This window comes from Serinus canaria, chromosome 2 (genome assembly GCF_022539315.1).
Source record: "Serinus canaria isolate serCan28SL12 chromosome 2, serCan2020, whole genome shotgun sequence".
NCBI classification, from domain to species: Eukaryota; Metazoa; Chordata; class Aves; order Passeriformes; family Fringillidae; genus Serinus; species Serinus canaria.
Genome location: NC_066315.1, coordinates 87882335 through 87895458, shown reverse-complemented (window position 1 = coordinate 87895458; position 13124 = coordinate 87882335). Strand labels below are relative to the sequence as shown.

Here is a 13124-nt window from a genome sequence, read left to right as displayed (position 1 = left end):
AGGGTTAGGGTTTTGAAAACCACAAACCCCAGGGCTCCAGGCACACTGCAGCTGCAAAAGGCATCCCAAGGGGAACACAAAACTGCCACAACATGGCCTCCTCCACACTTTCTCCTTGGAGCATTCCTTATACCTAGGCTGCTCTTGATGCTCATCCTAGGGTTAGGGTTAGGGTTCCAGCTAGGGTTAGTGTTTTGAAAACCACAAACCCCAGGGCTCCAGGCACACTGCAGCTGCAAAAGGCATCCCAAGGGGAACACAAAACTCCCACAGCATGGCCTCCTCCACAGCTTTCTCCTTCCATCATGCCTTAACCCTAGACTGTTTTTGCTGGTCTGAAACTCCCTGTGCTTTGTCTTCATAGTCCTCAGATGTCATCTATTACAAGGAAAAACACCTCTGTAGGATGTTTGCCTTCTGCATTTGTGCTTCAAAAGATTCTCTACTCTGCAGGATTTGCTTTTGGATCAGACATGACAGCAAATACTGACCATGATAGGTTCTGCTTTTTTGGATGAATGCATGGTGTTCCAAGAGTATTCAAGGTGGTCAATTTTTCAGGTTTTCCGTATACTTGTCTATGATAGCTTGAAGTTGCACACAAGTACATCAGCAGACATAAAGCTGAATGTATTTTGCTTTTCTGGCTTAGGGAATGTTTCTCTGTGCTTGCACTTTCCAGTAGATAGCTATAAGATCCAGCTGTTCTTCCAGCTCTACGAAGGTTTTTGGCAGGTTCCCAGCATGCAAGAAATAATCTTGTTTTCAAGTAGTCACATATAGTAAAACTAGCTTACTTGCTTAAAATAGTGGTAATTATGCTGTAAAATATTGTATCTTGTGGGATCTTGTTTTCTTTGTGAAGTCTGTTGTGAAAAATTTAATGTTCAGAGCTTTTAATCTTGAAAAATGTCCTTTCCATCTTCATGGACTCAGGACTACTTCCTGTTCTCTTTAGTGTGCACCTACCTAAAAAAATGAAGCAAAACACCACAACAGCAAATAGTTTTATATGTCATAAAGCCTAGATCCTGCATGGAAACTATTAAGCCAACAGACATAATTTCAAGTCTTTCATGAGGGAAGACATTTGTTGTATTTATAATTTTTGGCCTCCCTTAGGATAAAAGTAACAATTGTGCAGAAATTGGGACATTCAGATCTTTTCACATTGGTTCACAAGCTATTATGAGATTTGCACTTGGCTCTTGAAGACTTCAGTTTAGCAGCTTCTGGTCATTACATATTAATGACTTCCTGGTTTTGAAAGGCTAGAGGGAAGTGAGCCCCCCTTGGATGACCAGAAGCAAGATGCTGTCATACTCAAATTGAAGCAGCTTGCCTCACTGATTCACATACTGCTTTTGAGATGGCCATACACCTCTTTCTATATTTACAAAACATAAACCACAAGATGCCTGTAAGATTTGTGATGAGCTGTGTTACTTTCCATACAAGGTTTTGCCTTCAAGCTTCTATAGTTGTTCAGGCTTAATTACTGGTGAAGAGGAGATCTTGCAAGTCTTGAGTGCTACTCACCAAATGAATGCTCCCTCATTTCTAGAAGGTGAATTTTGAGACAATTCATTGCAAACAAAATCTTTCTGATTTAGAGACGTTACACTACATATTCTGTGTCAGTGGGGGCTTATCTCAAGGGAGGATTTAGATGTCAGCTGTCCTTGTATTGTCTTACATAGTTGCCTTACGTATAACAAGTCTCCAGCATCATCACAGCACAAGGTTTTTGTATTCTCAGAGCTTCATACCTTCTTGAGGTTCCTCACAGGCAGCTCTCCCAGGCCCTTGCAGTAGTAATCTAACTCCCCTCACTTCTCTTTCCTTACTCTTAAATATCACTAGTTCTTGTTGGTTACAGGTGTGGCCTGTCAAGATCAGGCCCACCTCCAATCTTCAGCAACTGGTCCAGCTGCAACTCATTGGGGCGACAAGGTTACCCTCTACATCCTTGTGCTACAGTTAAAATCCAGTGCAGCCACTACTCTGGGATGTATTATCAGTGGACACTTCTTTGATGTAATCCTACATGTGAGAAGATGAGTTCTGCATCCATCTCAAATACTCTATGGAGGTTTTTTTTGTGGGTTTTTTTTTGGGGGTTTTTTTGTTGGTTTTGGGTTTTTTTTTTGGTTTTTTGTGGTTTTTTTTTTTTTTTTTTTTTTTTTTTTGTTGTTGTTTTTGTTCTTTCTACTTTTCTTCTTGATTGTGGAAAGTTAATGTTTGCAGAAGGGGTGTCTCGCTCTTTTTTTCACTGTCTAGGACTAAATCTTGAGATAAGTGCTTTAAACCTAGGATGGAGAATTTGTGAATTTTCTGTAGGAGCCATGGGTTTCTGGAAGAATTCTTGCATGTTCCAGTCTTATAATTCAGAAATACAGGTCTTGGCTGGTTTAGTTAGTACATATTGGTAAGTCACTATAGGTCATGACAAAAACCATGGGAGTTGTATTTTTATTCTAAGAGTTGTGATGTTTAGGAAGGGTCACTAGAGCAAGCAATCAAGTTTTGGAGCTGATGTATCAGATCATCTTCCTAGCAGAAATGCTCTTATCTTTTTTCAAAATCTCCTCAGAATGCTGATATTAAGCATTTTATTCATTCTTGTTACTCAGAGGAAGCTTCTGAAGAGTCCCAGCTGCAGTCTGGGAACAGTTCTGGTGTAAGCTTCTGAGTTGTGTGAATAACTGATTTTCCTTGTCTGCAACAGCAAGCAGCAAAACAGGCAACTGCAGAAGGACGCTGTAGGAGACTTTACTGGCATCCTTTGTCTTCAGAGTGGAAAGATGCCCAAGTTACCCTAAATCAGTTCAGAGGAGACCTGATCCAGATCTGCTTGATGTTATATTAGGGGGGAAAGCTGCTTTTCTTTAGATCGTACCTGCAGCACCATTTATTTTATTCATAGTATGGTTATTCAGTAGGGCTTTTTTGTTTGGTTGGTTGTTTTTGGAGTTGTTTTGTTGTTTTGTTGTTGTCAGCTTTTTTTTTTTTTTTTTTTTTTTTTTTTTTGCCAAACCAAAACAGGAAGCTTGACTTAGGGAAAAACCCAACCAGCAACCATGCAGTAGATATCTATATAAGTATAAAGTTGTTCATTCTTCAGTCAATGTCTGGTTTTGTAATAGGGAAGGACTAAGGAAATTCTGTAGCTGTAGGAACTACAAGAATTTTGTTTGGGTTACCTCATAATGGTGTCCAACTCAAGACTGAATGTGAAAAATGAGGACTGATAAACAGGATTAACAGTATAATCACTATTATGTAATCCCTGTGGTTTTTTTTTTTTTTTTTTTAGGTAAGATGTATCATGTCCTTCCTGTTCAGTGACATTAGTAAATTTGGAAACATAATTGGTTTATGTTAGTGTCCTACAATACAGCCATTTTCAGGTGACCTAAATTCCACCTAGTTCTCCATGCTTGGAATTTATTAGCTAGTTCTAGACTGTGTTTCTTCCTGTTGAACTGCTTACACATACGGCTTATAATCAAGGTAGACTAAAGGACATGAGTTTGTCCAGGGTTTTTAAGCCCTTGCAGTAATTCCTGATACAGCTTGGGAACTAATGGGAGCTTTAAAATTACAGAAATATATTATTTGATAACAAAGTTGTGTAATAATTCTGAAACCAGGCTTTGTAATGCTTTATGCCATAATCATCCATTTTTTCATTTTATATTTTGAAATACATATTGTTAAAACTGGGTTTATTTTTAAAATGTGCAAAAATAATGTGCTTTACAGGCTGAAGCCAGAAACACTTGAAGATGATCTTGATAAATATGCTGCCAGTGCCATGAAAATGAAGAAAGAAAAGGTTCATCTCAAAGAATTTTCAGCCTACTTGGAATTTCCAGTTTCTCAGACATTAGAAAGTATGTTTGCACTTTTTGATGAGGTAAGAAACAACATTAAGTTCTAGAATTTTACTGCTTTTGGTAAACTCCACTTTAGCCTATTTCTGTTTCAATTGATTCACTGAGGTCTGATTTCTAAGCATTTTACCATAGAATTTGCTTACTGCACTTCCTTTCAACAAGGTAAGGGCACCTGTCATCAGCTAAATAAAGCATTCCTTCAGCTAGAACTTAAAAGGAATATCAGCTGGACAAAAACTGTCTCTTTTTCTAGATGCAAAATATGAAGAGGAAGAAAGGTAGGGTCATGCTAGACCTCTGCTGCTGCTCATAGCAGATGAATGCAGTGTCTGTTAGCTGATATTTTGTTTACCTTGTAAATAAATGGCGTGTTCTTTTACGAGCCTGAAACCTGAAGGATCTTGGCAAGTGAGCCAATTTTTCATTCCTCTGGCAATCAGTCAGAATGGGGAAATTACTATTATCTTTGTGTGGATGAGGTGCTGTCTGGACCAGGAGGTGGATATGTCCACAGTGTTCTCTCTTGGAGCAGATGTCATGTATTCAGGGCTTAAATTAGGGTGCGTTGTCCTCTGGCTCTCTGGTTTTAATTTCAGCCCAGTGATTCAGATGCTTTAATGGAAAAATCTTAAATATGCGAGTGAAGGGTGACAGTAGCAGTGCTGTCTTTCAAGAATATTTAAACTGTGGCTTTTGACTGAGACTCTGAAAAGAATCTGCAGAGCTTTTACCCAGGTTCTTGTCCTCATGTGATTTCATTTCAATGAGACTGGGTTTTTTTTTGTCATGGTGCATGTAACAATCTTTCTGAATATTCTGCATTTTTAGCAACTGTTAGTTATTCATGAAAGTTCTCAGACCAACTGCACTATTTTGATGCAAGGTTTTCCTTCACAGAATGAAGATGGTGTAATTGACATTCGGGAATTTGTCATTGCTCTGTCAGTTGTCTGTAAGCCATCCAAAACTCTGGAAACAATTCAGCTGGCATTTCAGGTAAGCTACATTTTCTTGGTCTATGTAGTTTACATATTTTTAGAAATTACTAATACTGGCATTAGACTCAATAGATGTTTCCACGTTTCCTTTTAATACTTGATGACATTTTAAAACAATATTAATGGAAAGTTAGATTAAGAGTTTGTGTTAACAGGAAATGCATTGTAAGTGTAAGTTGTGTAAAATTATGAATACTTGCTGTTTGAAATTGTTCTCTGTAAAATTCTGGCAGAATCTTTTTTAGCAAATTAAGTTTCAAACTTCAAGTCCTTTGTACAGATTCCTCTAAACAGTCTGATGAGTAGTACTTACTACTCTTAGAATGTTTCAGTCAAGTCTAGTTTTTCAAGGTAATAAAGTATTTTTTTTCTAATTTCCTACATGTTAATAGAGATTTTTTTTCATCTCCTTTTTTCTTCTTGTTAAATTTTTCTTCCCTCTTAGTCTTACCAGGTATGTGTGGTGGTCCTGCAGTCTTTGTCCAGACTTGATGCTTCCCAGGAGTGCTCCTGATCTTGCTCTAGCCTTGGTAGTTTGTTGTAGCATCACCATAGATTGTTAATGAAAGCTTTTTGGGAAAGTGACAGAAGCAATGTTTAACCCATAGGTTTCTGACACCTTGATTTATTACTTTTTAATTTATTTCTTTAATATTACTGTTTCAACATGCAAACTCTGCTGCATCCTGCATCATCTTTTCCCTTTGCCTTGAATTCACATGATCTTCAGTGTTACTGAAACTGAGAAGTGCTAAGTCTTGATGCTGTCTTCACTAGTGAATGCATGGAGCTCAGAGCACTCAATTGCATGGTGCTACATTGCAGCCTTATTTTCTGTGTAGTTGTATTCAGGTTCTTCAGCATGATGACTTTAAATAAGTGTTGCTGAAGAAATGAGGCTCCTGTGAATGCTTAGTGTTCACGTGTATCCTTCTTACCCTTCAGCCAGAATCCTATAAATTTGGTAAAGGAGGATGGAGCAAAAATATTTATTTCCTGCAAATACTGTGGGAAATGTGCCATTAGTAGCTGCTGTTATTTATTGCTGGTTCTGAGGGAAAAGCAGAAAGAAAGGTCTCTGTCCTGACTCAGTCCATTTCATCTATAAAATGACATAGAAAAATAGGTGCTGCTGGTCAGCTCTGTGTCTTCATACTGAAATGAACAAATTTGAAGAAAATGTAAAGGGGGCTTTGGGATTTTTTTTTTTAATTTAGCTGTCATACTTGATAACATGCAAGATAATTTTATCATTTGAGAGGAAGAAAAGCTCAGATTGGATGGTTATTTTCTTTCTGGAAGCACTTGAAGTTAATTAAACTGTTTTTTAGGAAAATTTCTGTTCTTCATTGTCTGCTTCACTCCCCGACTCAGAATACATCATTTTGAGTCACTTTGTTAATTACAAAATATAAAGTTAGCTGTAAAACTGCAAGGAAGCTTTATGCATGTATTGAGAAGGGGAAGTACTCAGCAAGGGGATGCAGGTATGGTCATTTTATCCTGCTAGTGATAATTGGAAGGGTTAAGAAAAGTGTCAAGCTGAGGAAATTTTGCTTATTCTGGGATTAAAAAATAAGGAAAGAGAACCTTTTAAAATCCTTTTCTACCTCCTCTCCTGACTTCACCTACAATAAGATATTCACTCAGTTTACCTGGAGCAATTGAAGGACCTTACTAGTTCATGAGTGTATGACTTTGAACAGGTGCTCTCCTCTGCCATGTGCTACTTCTTTCAGGAAAAGTGCAACGTTTCACATAGCTACAAGTTTCCAAAGTTAGTGTTTAGTGTATGAGCAAAGAACTTGAAAAATAGTATCATTATATGGAGTTGTTACAGAACTGGGGGTAGTGGGAGATAGGCCTGAGGGCTGTGCTGCCATTCCATGAGACCTCCATAGGCTGGAGAGTTTGATGGGGAGAAACCTGATGATGTTCAGCAAGGGCCAGTGCAGGGTGCTGCATCTGGGGAGGAAAACCCCAAGTCCCAGCACAGGCTGGGCTGTGACCCACTGGAGAGCAGCTCTGCAGAGAAGGACCTGAGAGCCTCGCTGGATGGCAAGCTGGCCATGAGCCAGCAGTGCCCTTGTGGCCAGGAGGGCCACTGGGATCCTGGGGTGCTTTGGGAAGAGTGTGGCCAGCAGGTCAAGAGAGGTGATCCTGTCCCTCTACTTGGCTCTAGGGAGGCACATCTGGAGTGCTGTGTCCAGTGCTGGGCTCCTCAGCACAAGACAAGGAGGCAAAGGAGAGGCTCCAGTGAAGGCCACAAAGATGATTTGGGGTCTGGAGCATCTCTCTTATGAGGAGAGACTGAGGGAACTGGGGATGTTTAGTTTGGACAAGAGAAGACTGAGAGGGGAATCTCATCAATCCATACAAATATCTCTAAGGTGGGTGTCAGAACAATGGTGCCCAAACTCTTTTCAGTGATACCCAGTGCAGAATGAGGAGCAGTGGCCATAAACTAAATCACAAGAAGTTCCACCTGAAGATGAAGAAGAACTTAGTTATGTTGAAGGTGGCAGAGCACTGGAACAGGCTTCCCAGGGAGGTTGTGGAGTCTCCCTTTCTGGAGACATTCCAAACACACCTGTCTGCACTCCAGTACACCCTGCTCTAGGTGACCCTGCCTTGGCAGGAGGTTTGGACTAAGAGCAGCACTCCAGTGTAAGTGCTACACCTTCCCTTCCAAACTACTAAAGAAACTAAAGGCTGTTGTAAATCTTGTCAATATAGTGTTTATAATGACCACCCAATATAACCTGACTACTTTTTCTGTGAAAATGTAGCAAGTTTTATTAAAGAATGTCTTGGTCCTTGCCCTATTCCTGTGAAACAGTGTTCAGGCTAGGTGCTGGGGGTAAAAGGCAAGATTGCCAATTTGAGCATGTTTTCTTCCATGGAATTTCAATATTTTTATTCCCCTATTGGGGGGGCACCCCCCTAAGGTGTGCTGTCTCGTGGCAATTGCTTCTGCTTGTGTGAAAAATACATACTTGTGCCTGGTTTGTTCAATCTCGTCAGTTCCTACCTTGTCAATGATGTAGAGAAATTAAAAGGACGTTTCCTAAATGGCACTTTTTACATGGTTTGATATTTTCAGTGTTGTCATGCTTGAGAAGGACAGAGAAATATTTCAAAACCTCCTTTCTCTCACTTCAGATTGTATAGGCAAATTGAGTTCTTTTAAGGAAGCTTAATGAACCTGTGTTTGGTACAGATGTTTGGAAGTATCCAGGTCCATTTCTCAGGGTAAAACACTGTACATATGCAAAAAATGGAATGAGACTGAGCAGTTATTTATAATTATCAATCTGTCAGTAGTAAAGCTAACTCTTTCTGAGATAACTTTCTAGGATGTAAGAGTATGCAATTGATTGATTTCTAGAATAAATACTTGTAGAAAATTATACGCCCCATGTGTATGGATAGGATTCTCCTGATTAATACCATTTAGACACAGACATTTAATTCAAGCTGGCTCTTGGATTTTGGTCAAAGGAATCTTGAGTTTTACACCTGACCAAGTGGAAATGGTATCTGATTTAGGCTGACCTAAATACATCTCCTAATATTACAGACTATGTTGGATTCAGACGCGTAGCCCAATGGACTGAATACTGTTCTCAGGTATATGTTTGCAAAACATGTTGGTGGTTGACAGTCTTGTTGCTGAATATCATGGTGATTCCAATGGTTAGACATGTAAACATAGGACTTTTTTCTGATTATAGCAAGCTTTACTTTCTAACCATGCACATGTGAACTGATGATGATATTTTTTACCCAGACTAATCTGAAATCCTTAATGCATCGCATCAGTCTGAGAGTGTCTAGAATTTCTAATACCAACTTTTTGTTTTGGTTTACTTCAGTGCAGTATTGTTTATAGGAGTTGGCACCCAGCTTTGCAATGATTTATCTTGCTCTCTTGATTCATAGCTGTACCAGTCAGAAGGCGGAACTGTAACAGAAGAGGATTTAGCTCATATTCTGAAGACTGCCATGGGTGTGTCACAAATTGATGTTACACATCTTTTTAGAGCTGTAGATGAAGAGGAAAAAGGAAAGATTACATATGGTAAGTATTCTAACTGCATCTGAACTGTCACAAAATGTCCAAGTTGCTTGCACTCATATTGACAAACAAAGAAATTACATTTTTATTAAACTCTGCCTTTTTTAGTTGGCTTGGTGACTTCAGTGCTGATAACAGCATTGCAAACAAAGTAAATTTACATTTTAAAAAATTAGTTTCACCTTTGGTATCAAATGCCATGTTTGTATGTTTTCAGTTTTCCCCTCCTCATCAAGTCACATAATATGAGGATTAGCTCCTTCAAAATATTCTGTTCTATCACTTCCATGTAGGTGAATGTGTATTTTTAAAGAAATGTGCCTTAGCTCTGTCTTGTTGTTTTGTGTCTTGTGTCTGAGAGCAGGAAATGAGGGGGTTAACCAGGCTGCCTGTTCTATAGTTCGCAGTGTTGGTGGAATGGAGGCAAGAAAGTTCATTTGAAAAATTGAGTCCTGGGTGAATAGATTGTGCTGGAAGTCAGAGTACTTATACACTTCTTCAGATTATTTATGTTTTATGTAGTAAGGTTCTAAATTTAGGTGTATCATTTGAGTATGAACTGAGTTGTTCATAGCCAGCATATTAACTATCTCCAGTAGAGATGCTTATGACATACCCTGTTCTAATTGTTTTCCCTCAGGATAATCAGTATGTATTTAATTGGTAAAAATCTTACAAGATAGTACATTAGTGTTAGTAAATCATAGTTTCTACATTAGTAATTCCTCTGTTTCAAGCATACAATATGTATGTAAAACTTCAAATACACAAATATTTTAGAGTTACTGAAATCAGTGTCAGGACAGTTTTGCCACTGTCCTTTCCTTTTTGCCTGACTACAGTCTTCTCTCCTTGATTCCTGCTGTACTGTCCCTTTCCTTTCTGTGCCTCTATTTGTCACATCCCCAGCATTTCCACATCCATCCTGCCCATTGCCTTTTTCCTGCCTATCACTGTTGCTTCTTGTCTTCCAACTCATAATGTGCAGTGACTCAGCTCTTCCCCCCACCTCCCAATCACCAGCTTCAAAAATACCAGCACAAATCTTAAGCTGGTAAATGCTGCAGAATTTTAATTTTGGCACATCTCATTGTTTGAGAATAGCTAAATTTGTACAAGTGAACTCAGACCAGGTCACGTGAGTTGCCAAAGAATTAATATTTTAGTATTAATCTGTAATTGTTGCATTTAAACTGCACTTTTTCCCTAAGTGGTCATCATATGTTCCCGTTACAAGAAAATCTGGACCACCAAGCCACAGCAGTGGCCACTGGAGTGCTTGGCCCTCATTTTTACTATTTTATATCCCATAGTCAAGAACAGTCTTTTATGATGGAACACAAAGCAGATAGCAGGATGATGTTTACATAATTTCTTTGAAACTTTCCTTAGCAGTTTTTCTGAGAGAAGTGGTCGTTTTATAATAGAAACATGTCATTTTAACAAATCTGAAAGTTTAATAGTGGGAGTAAATGTCCAGGTTACTAGATTACGAATTAGAAGTTGCAAATAACTTTTGCAAATAACAGTGCATTTCTGTCTTGAGAGTTCCTGCCATAAATATTCAACTTCCTGCCTTTCTTGAGAATATGTGGAACTTCACACATGCTCAATTTGTTGCACTTACAAAGGAGAGGTGAAAAAACTTGCAGACAACACAGTTCTGAAGATACTGTCCAGACAAGTTCAGAGAAATCAAAGCATTGTATCTGATGGAACTAATGTTACTTTGGATACACACATTAGAAGTCTGCTGCCAATCTTCTTTCTAGGGTGTTGGAATTTAAAGCAGGAATATTAAGTTGAGCCTTACTTGTAAGAACAAAAGATAAAATACCTCAAGTATCAAACCTAAATTGCTGCCTGCACAGCAGAGTCCTTGAAGCCACAGATCTCATCTCAAAGGTAAAGCTCAGATTGCAAGTAAACAGAATAATCAAGAGCAAAATCTAGGTTGTGAATCTGAATTATTGGAAATCTGAATTTTTGTTGCATGATTGAAAGCACTCTGGTTGCCAAAGATTTATGTATCAGTTCTCTTATACAGTGTGCAGTTGTCTTAGTTGTTCAGATGCACTTTCATTGCAATGCTTTTCCTTTTAGCCTAATGTAGACAGAGGCAAGATTTATCAGTCTTAAGACATGATTCTGAAGAGTTTAAATAGGTTCTCTAGGAGGGCATGTCAAATTCTAGGAAACTCTCAGCCAGCTCTTGATAGACAATTCAGACTGCCTGGCTTGCTGTAGCTAGAAAAAAAAAAGGGAATTGGCCATATTTGGAGTATCTGTATGGATGAAGAATCAGGAAAGGAAGAATTATTTGCTTAAAATAATTATATATTAGCCACAGGATTATAATATTATTTAGCTTAGTGGAAACAAAAACTAGAGAAGATTAACAAGCACAGAGCTTCCAGGAGGAGCATCAAGTAATAGGAGGGTGTTTCAAGGGTAGGAGAAAAATCTCTTGAAGTTCTTGTAGTACATATGCAGACTTAAAGCAAAGACATCGACATGAATCTTAACTCCACTTTGGGTTCTTTATTTGTCTCTTTGTTTTTAATGGAGGTGGGAAGGAAAATCATCTTCTTTCCCCAAGTTAATGACTGAGGTGATCTTTTCCTTCAGTCTAATGCTTCACAGTTGCTTTCATTTGAACTCCAAGATGAGAGCTGTGATTAGATGCTGGAATAGCTGGTTCTTTCTACATGACCTTCTTTCACGTTTCTGATGAGTAAGGCAAATGGGATTCCAAGCACTTTTCATTGCACTCTGCAAGTACAACTTCAAAAAGTATTCCTTAATACTTTCAGTACTTATTTCAGCAGGACTCAAAATGTCAGCTTACTGAGATGTATCCAAAATGTTACTCTGTTCAGTTTGGATTGCCCTTTCCTCATGAAGACTTTTTCATTTATATGATCCATCAGCTTGTTGTACATAGTTTTTCAACACAGATGGTAATGTTGGTTTTCATGACCTAAACTTCATCAACTTTTGTTGAAGTTATAGGTCCAGAATGCTCTAGATCCATATAGACTGTAGATGAAGGATACCCACTTTTTTGTGAGTGGAAGGATAAAGTTGTGTTTATTGCCTTCTACTCACCTATCCCTTCACAACAGTTCAGAGGCAGGGTTGCCCTACACAGCTTCAGTGCCCCTGTGAGCCATATGGCATTCCCTTGCTCCCTTGCCCTTTGCAGTATTGAAAAATCATGTCATCTCAAAGAGTGGCAGAGAGGGAAAGCTGCAGTGTTTCCCTTCTTCCATACCAGTTGTACCAGTTGTAGGAAGAACTGGGCTTCACTCCTTTGAAAGGCTTCTTCGGGTGTCATCTGCTCTGCACTCCAGGGAATTCACATCATCATCTGATCATGGGCTCTTTTGGGATAGCACAGTGAATTTGAGTGGGAGGTGTGTGATACACTGTAGGTGACTGAATTAGTGAAAACATTCACATCCAGATTTTTCTAGTGTCAGTTTACATTATAAGAACAGCTTCTTGTTGCTTGGTTCATGTACAGTATCTTGTGTTCAGATCATGTCTGAATAAAGTCATATGGGCAAATTGAGACAAAGTTTCAGTGTCTGATTTTCAACACAGAATGTTACTTCTTTATGTTAAAGATTCCCCACTCCACCAAGAACTCATCTGGTTTTTCTAATTATCATGTTATTATCTGACATTAAAATCAGGAGCTCTTTCCTGTGTTATAAGTTATCTCCTCAATATTATTCTCTAAAATATTGGACTTTTAAAATGCTGAAATCTTGAAAGCAGAAGGCAGCAATGACAGCTGCTGTTAGGTTGAAGCAAACTATGAGTGCAAAACATTAAAGGGCATGTTTGTAAAAGAGTTTTAAGAGTTTAAGAAATGACTGCTCTTGATGTTCAGTGATCTTCAGCTGGAGGGCTTCTGTACTTCCCCAGTGAATAGTGAAATGCTATGTCAGGGCATGTGGTGCTCATCATGCATTTTAATGCAAATCTGAGTCTGTTTACCCCTTCATACAGCTAAGCTCTGGCTTGAAGTGTTTTCAGAGGGCTTAGATAACTCTTTACAGCATCTCAGCTCTGCAGATGTGATAAAGTTAGGCTGAAAGCTTAAACAAGCACTGGGGATAGCATTATGTTAACTGCTGCTAT

General features: G+C 38.7%; 1 protein-coding gene across 1 annotated transcript in view; it reads left to right on the top strand.

The window, feature by feature from the left end:
• The window catches only part of LPCAT1 (lysophosphatidylcholine acyltransferase 1), an 86752-nt gene that overhangs the window by 64334 nt on the left and 9294 nt on the right, over positions 1 to 13124 (top strand). Inside the window, exons 11-13 of the mRNA XM_030229451.2 lie at positions 3766 to 3919; positions 4797 to 4895; positions 8840 to 8978. Coding sequence (XP_030085311.2) covers positions 3766 to 3919; positions 4797 to 4895; positions 8840 to 8978 — 392 coding nt within the window. The remainder of the gene's footprint in view (positions 1 to 3765; positions 3920 to 4796; positions 4896 to 8839; positions 8979 to 13124) is intronic.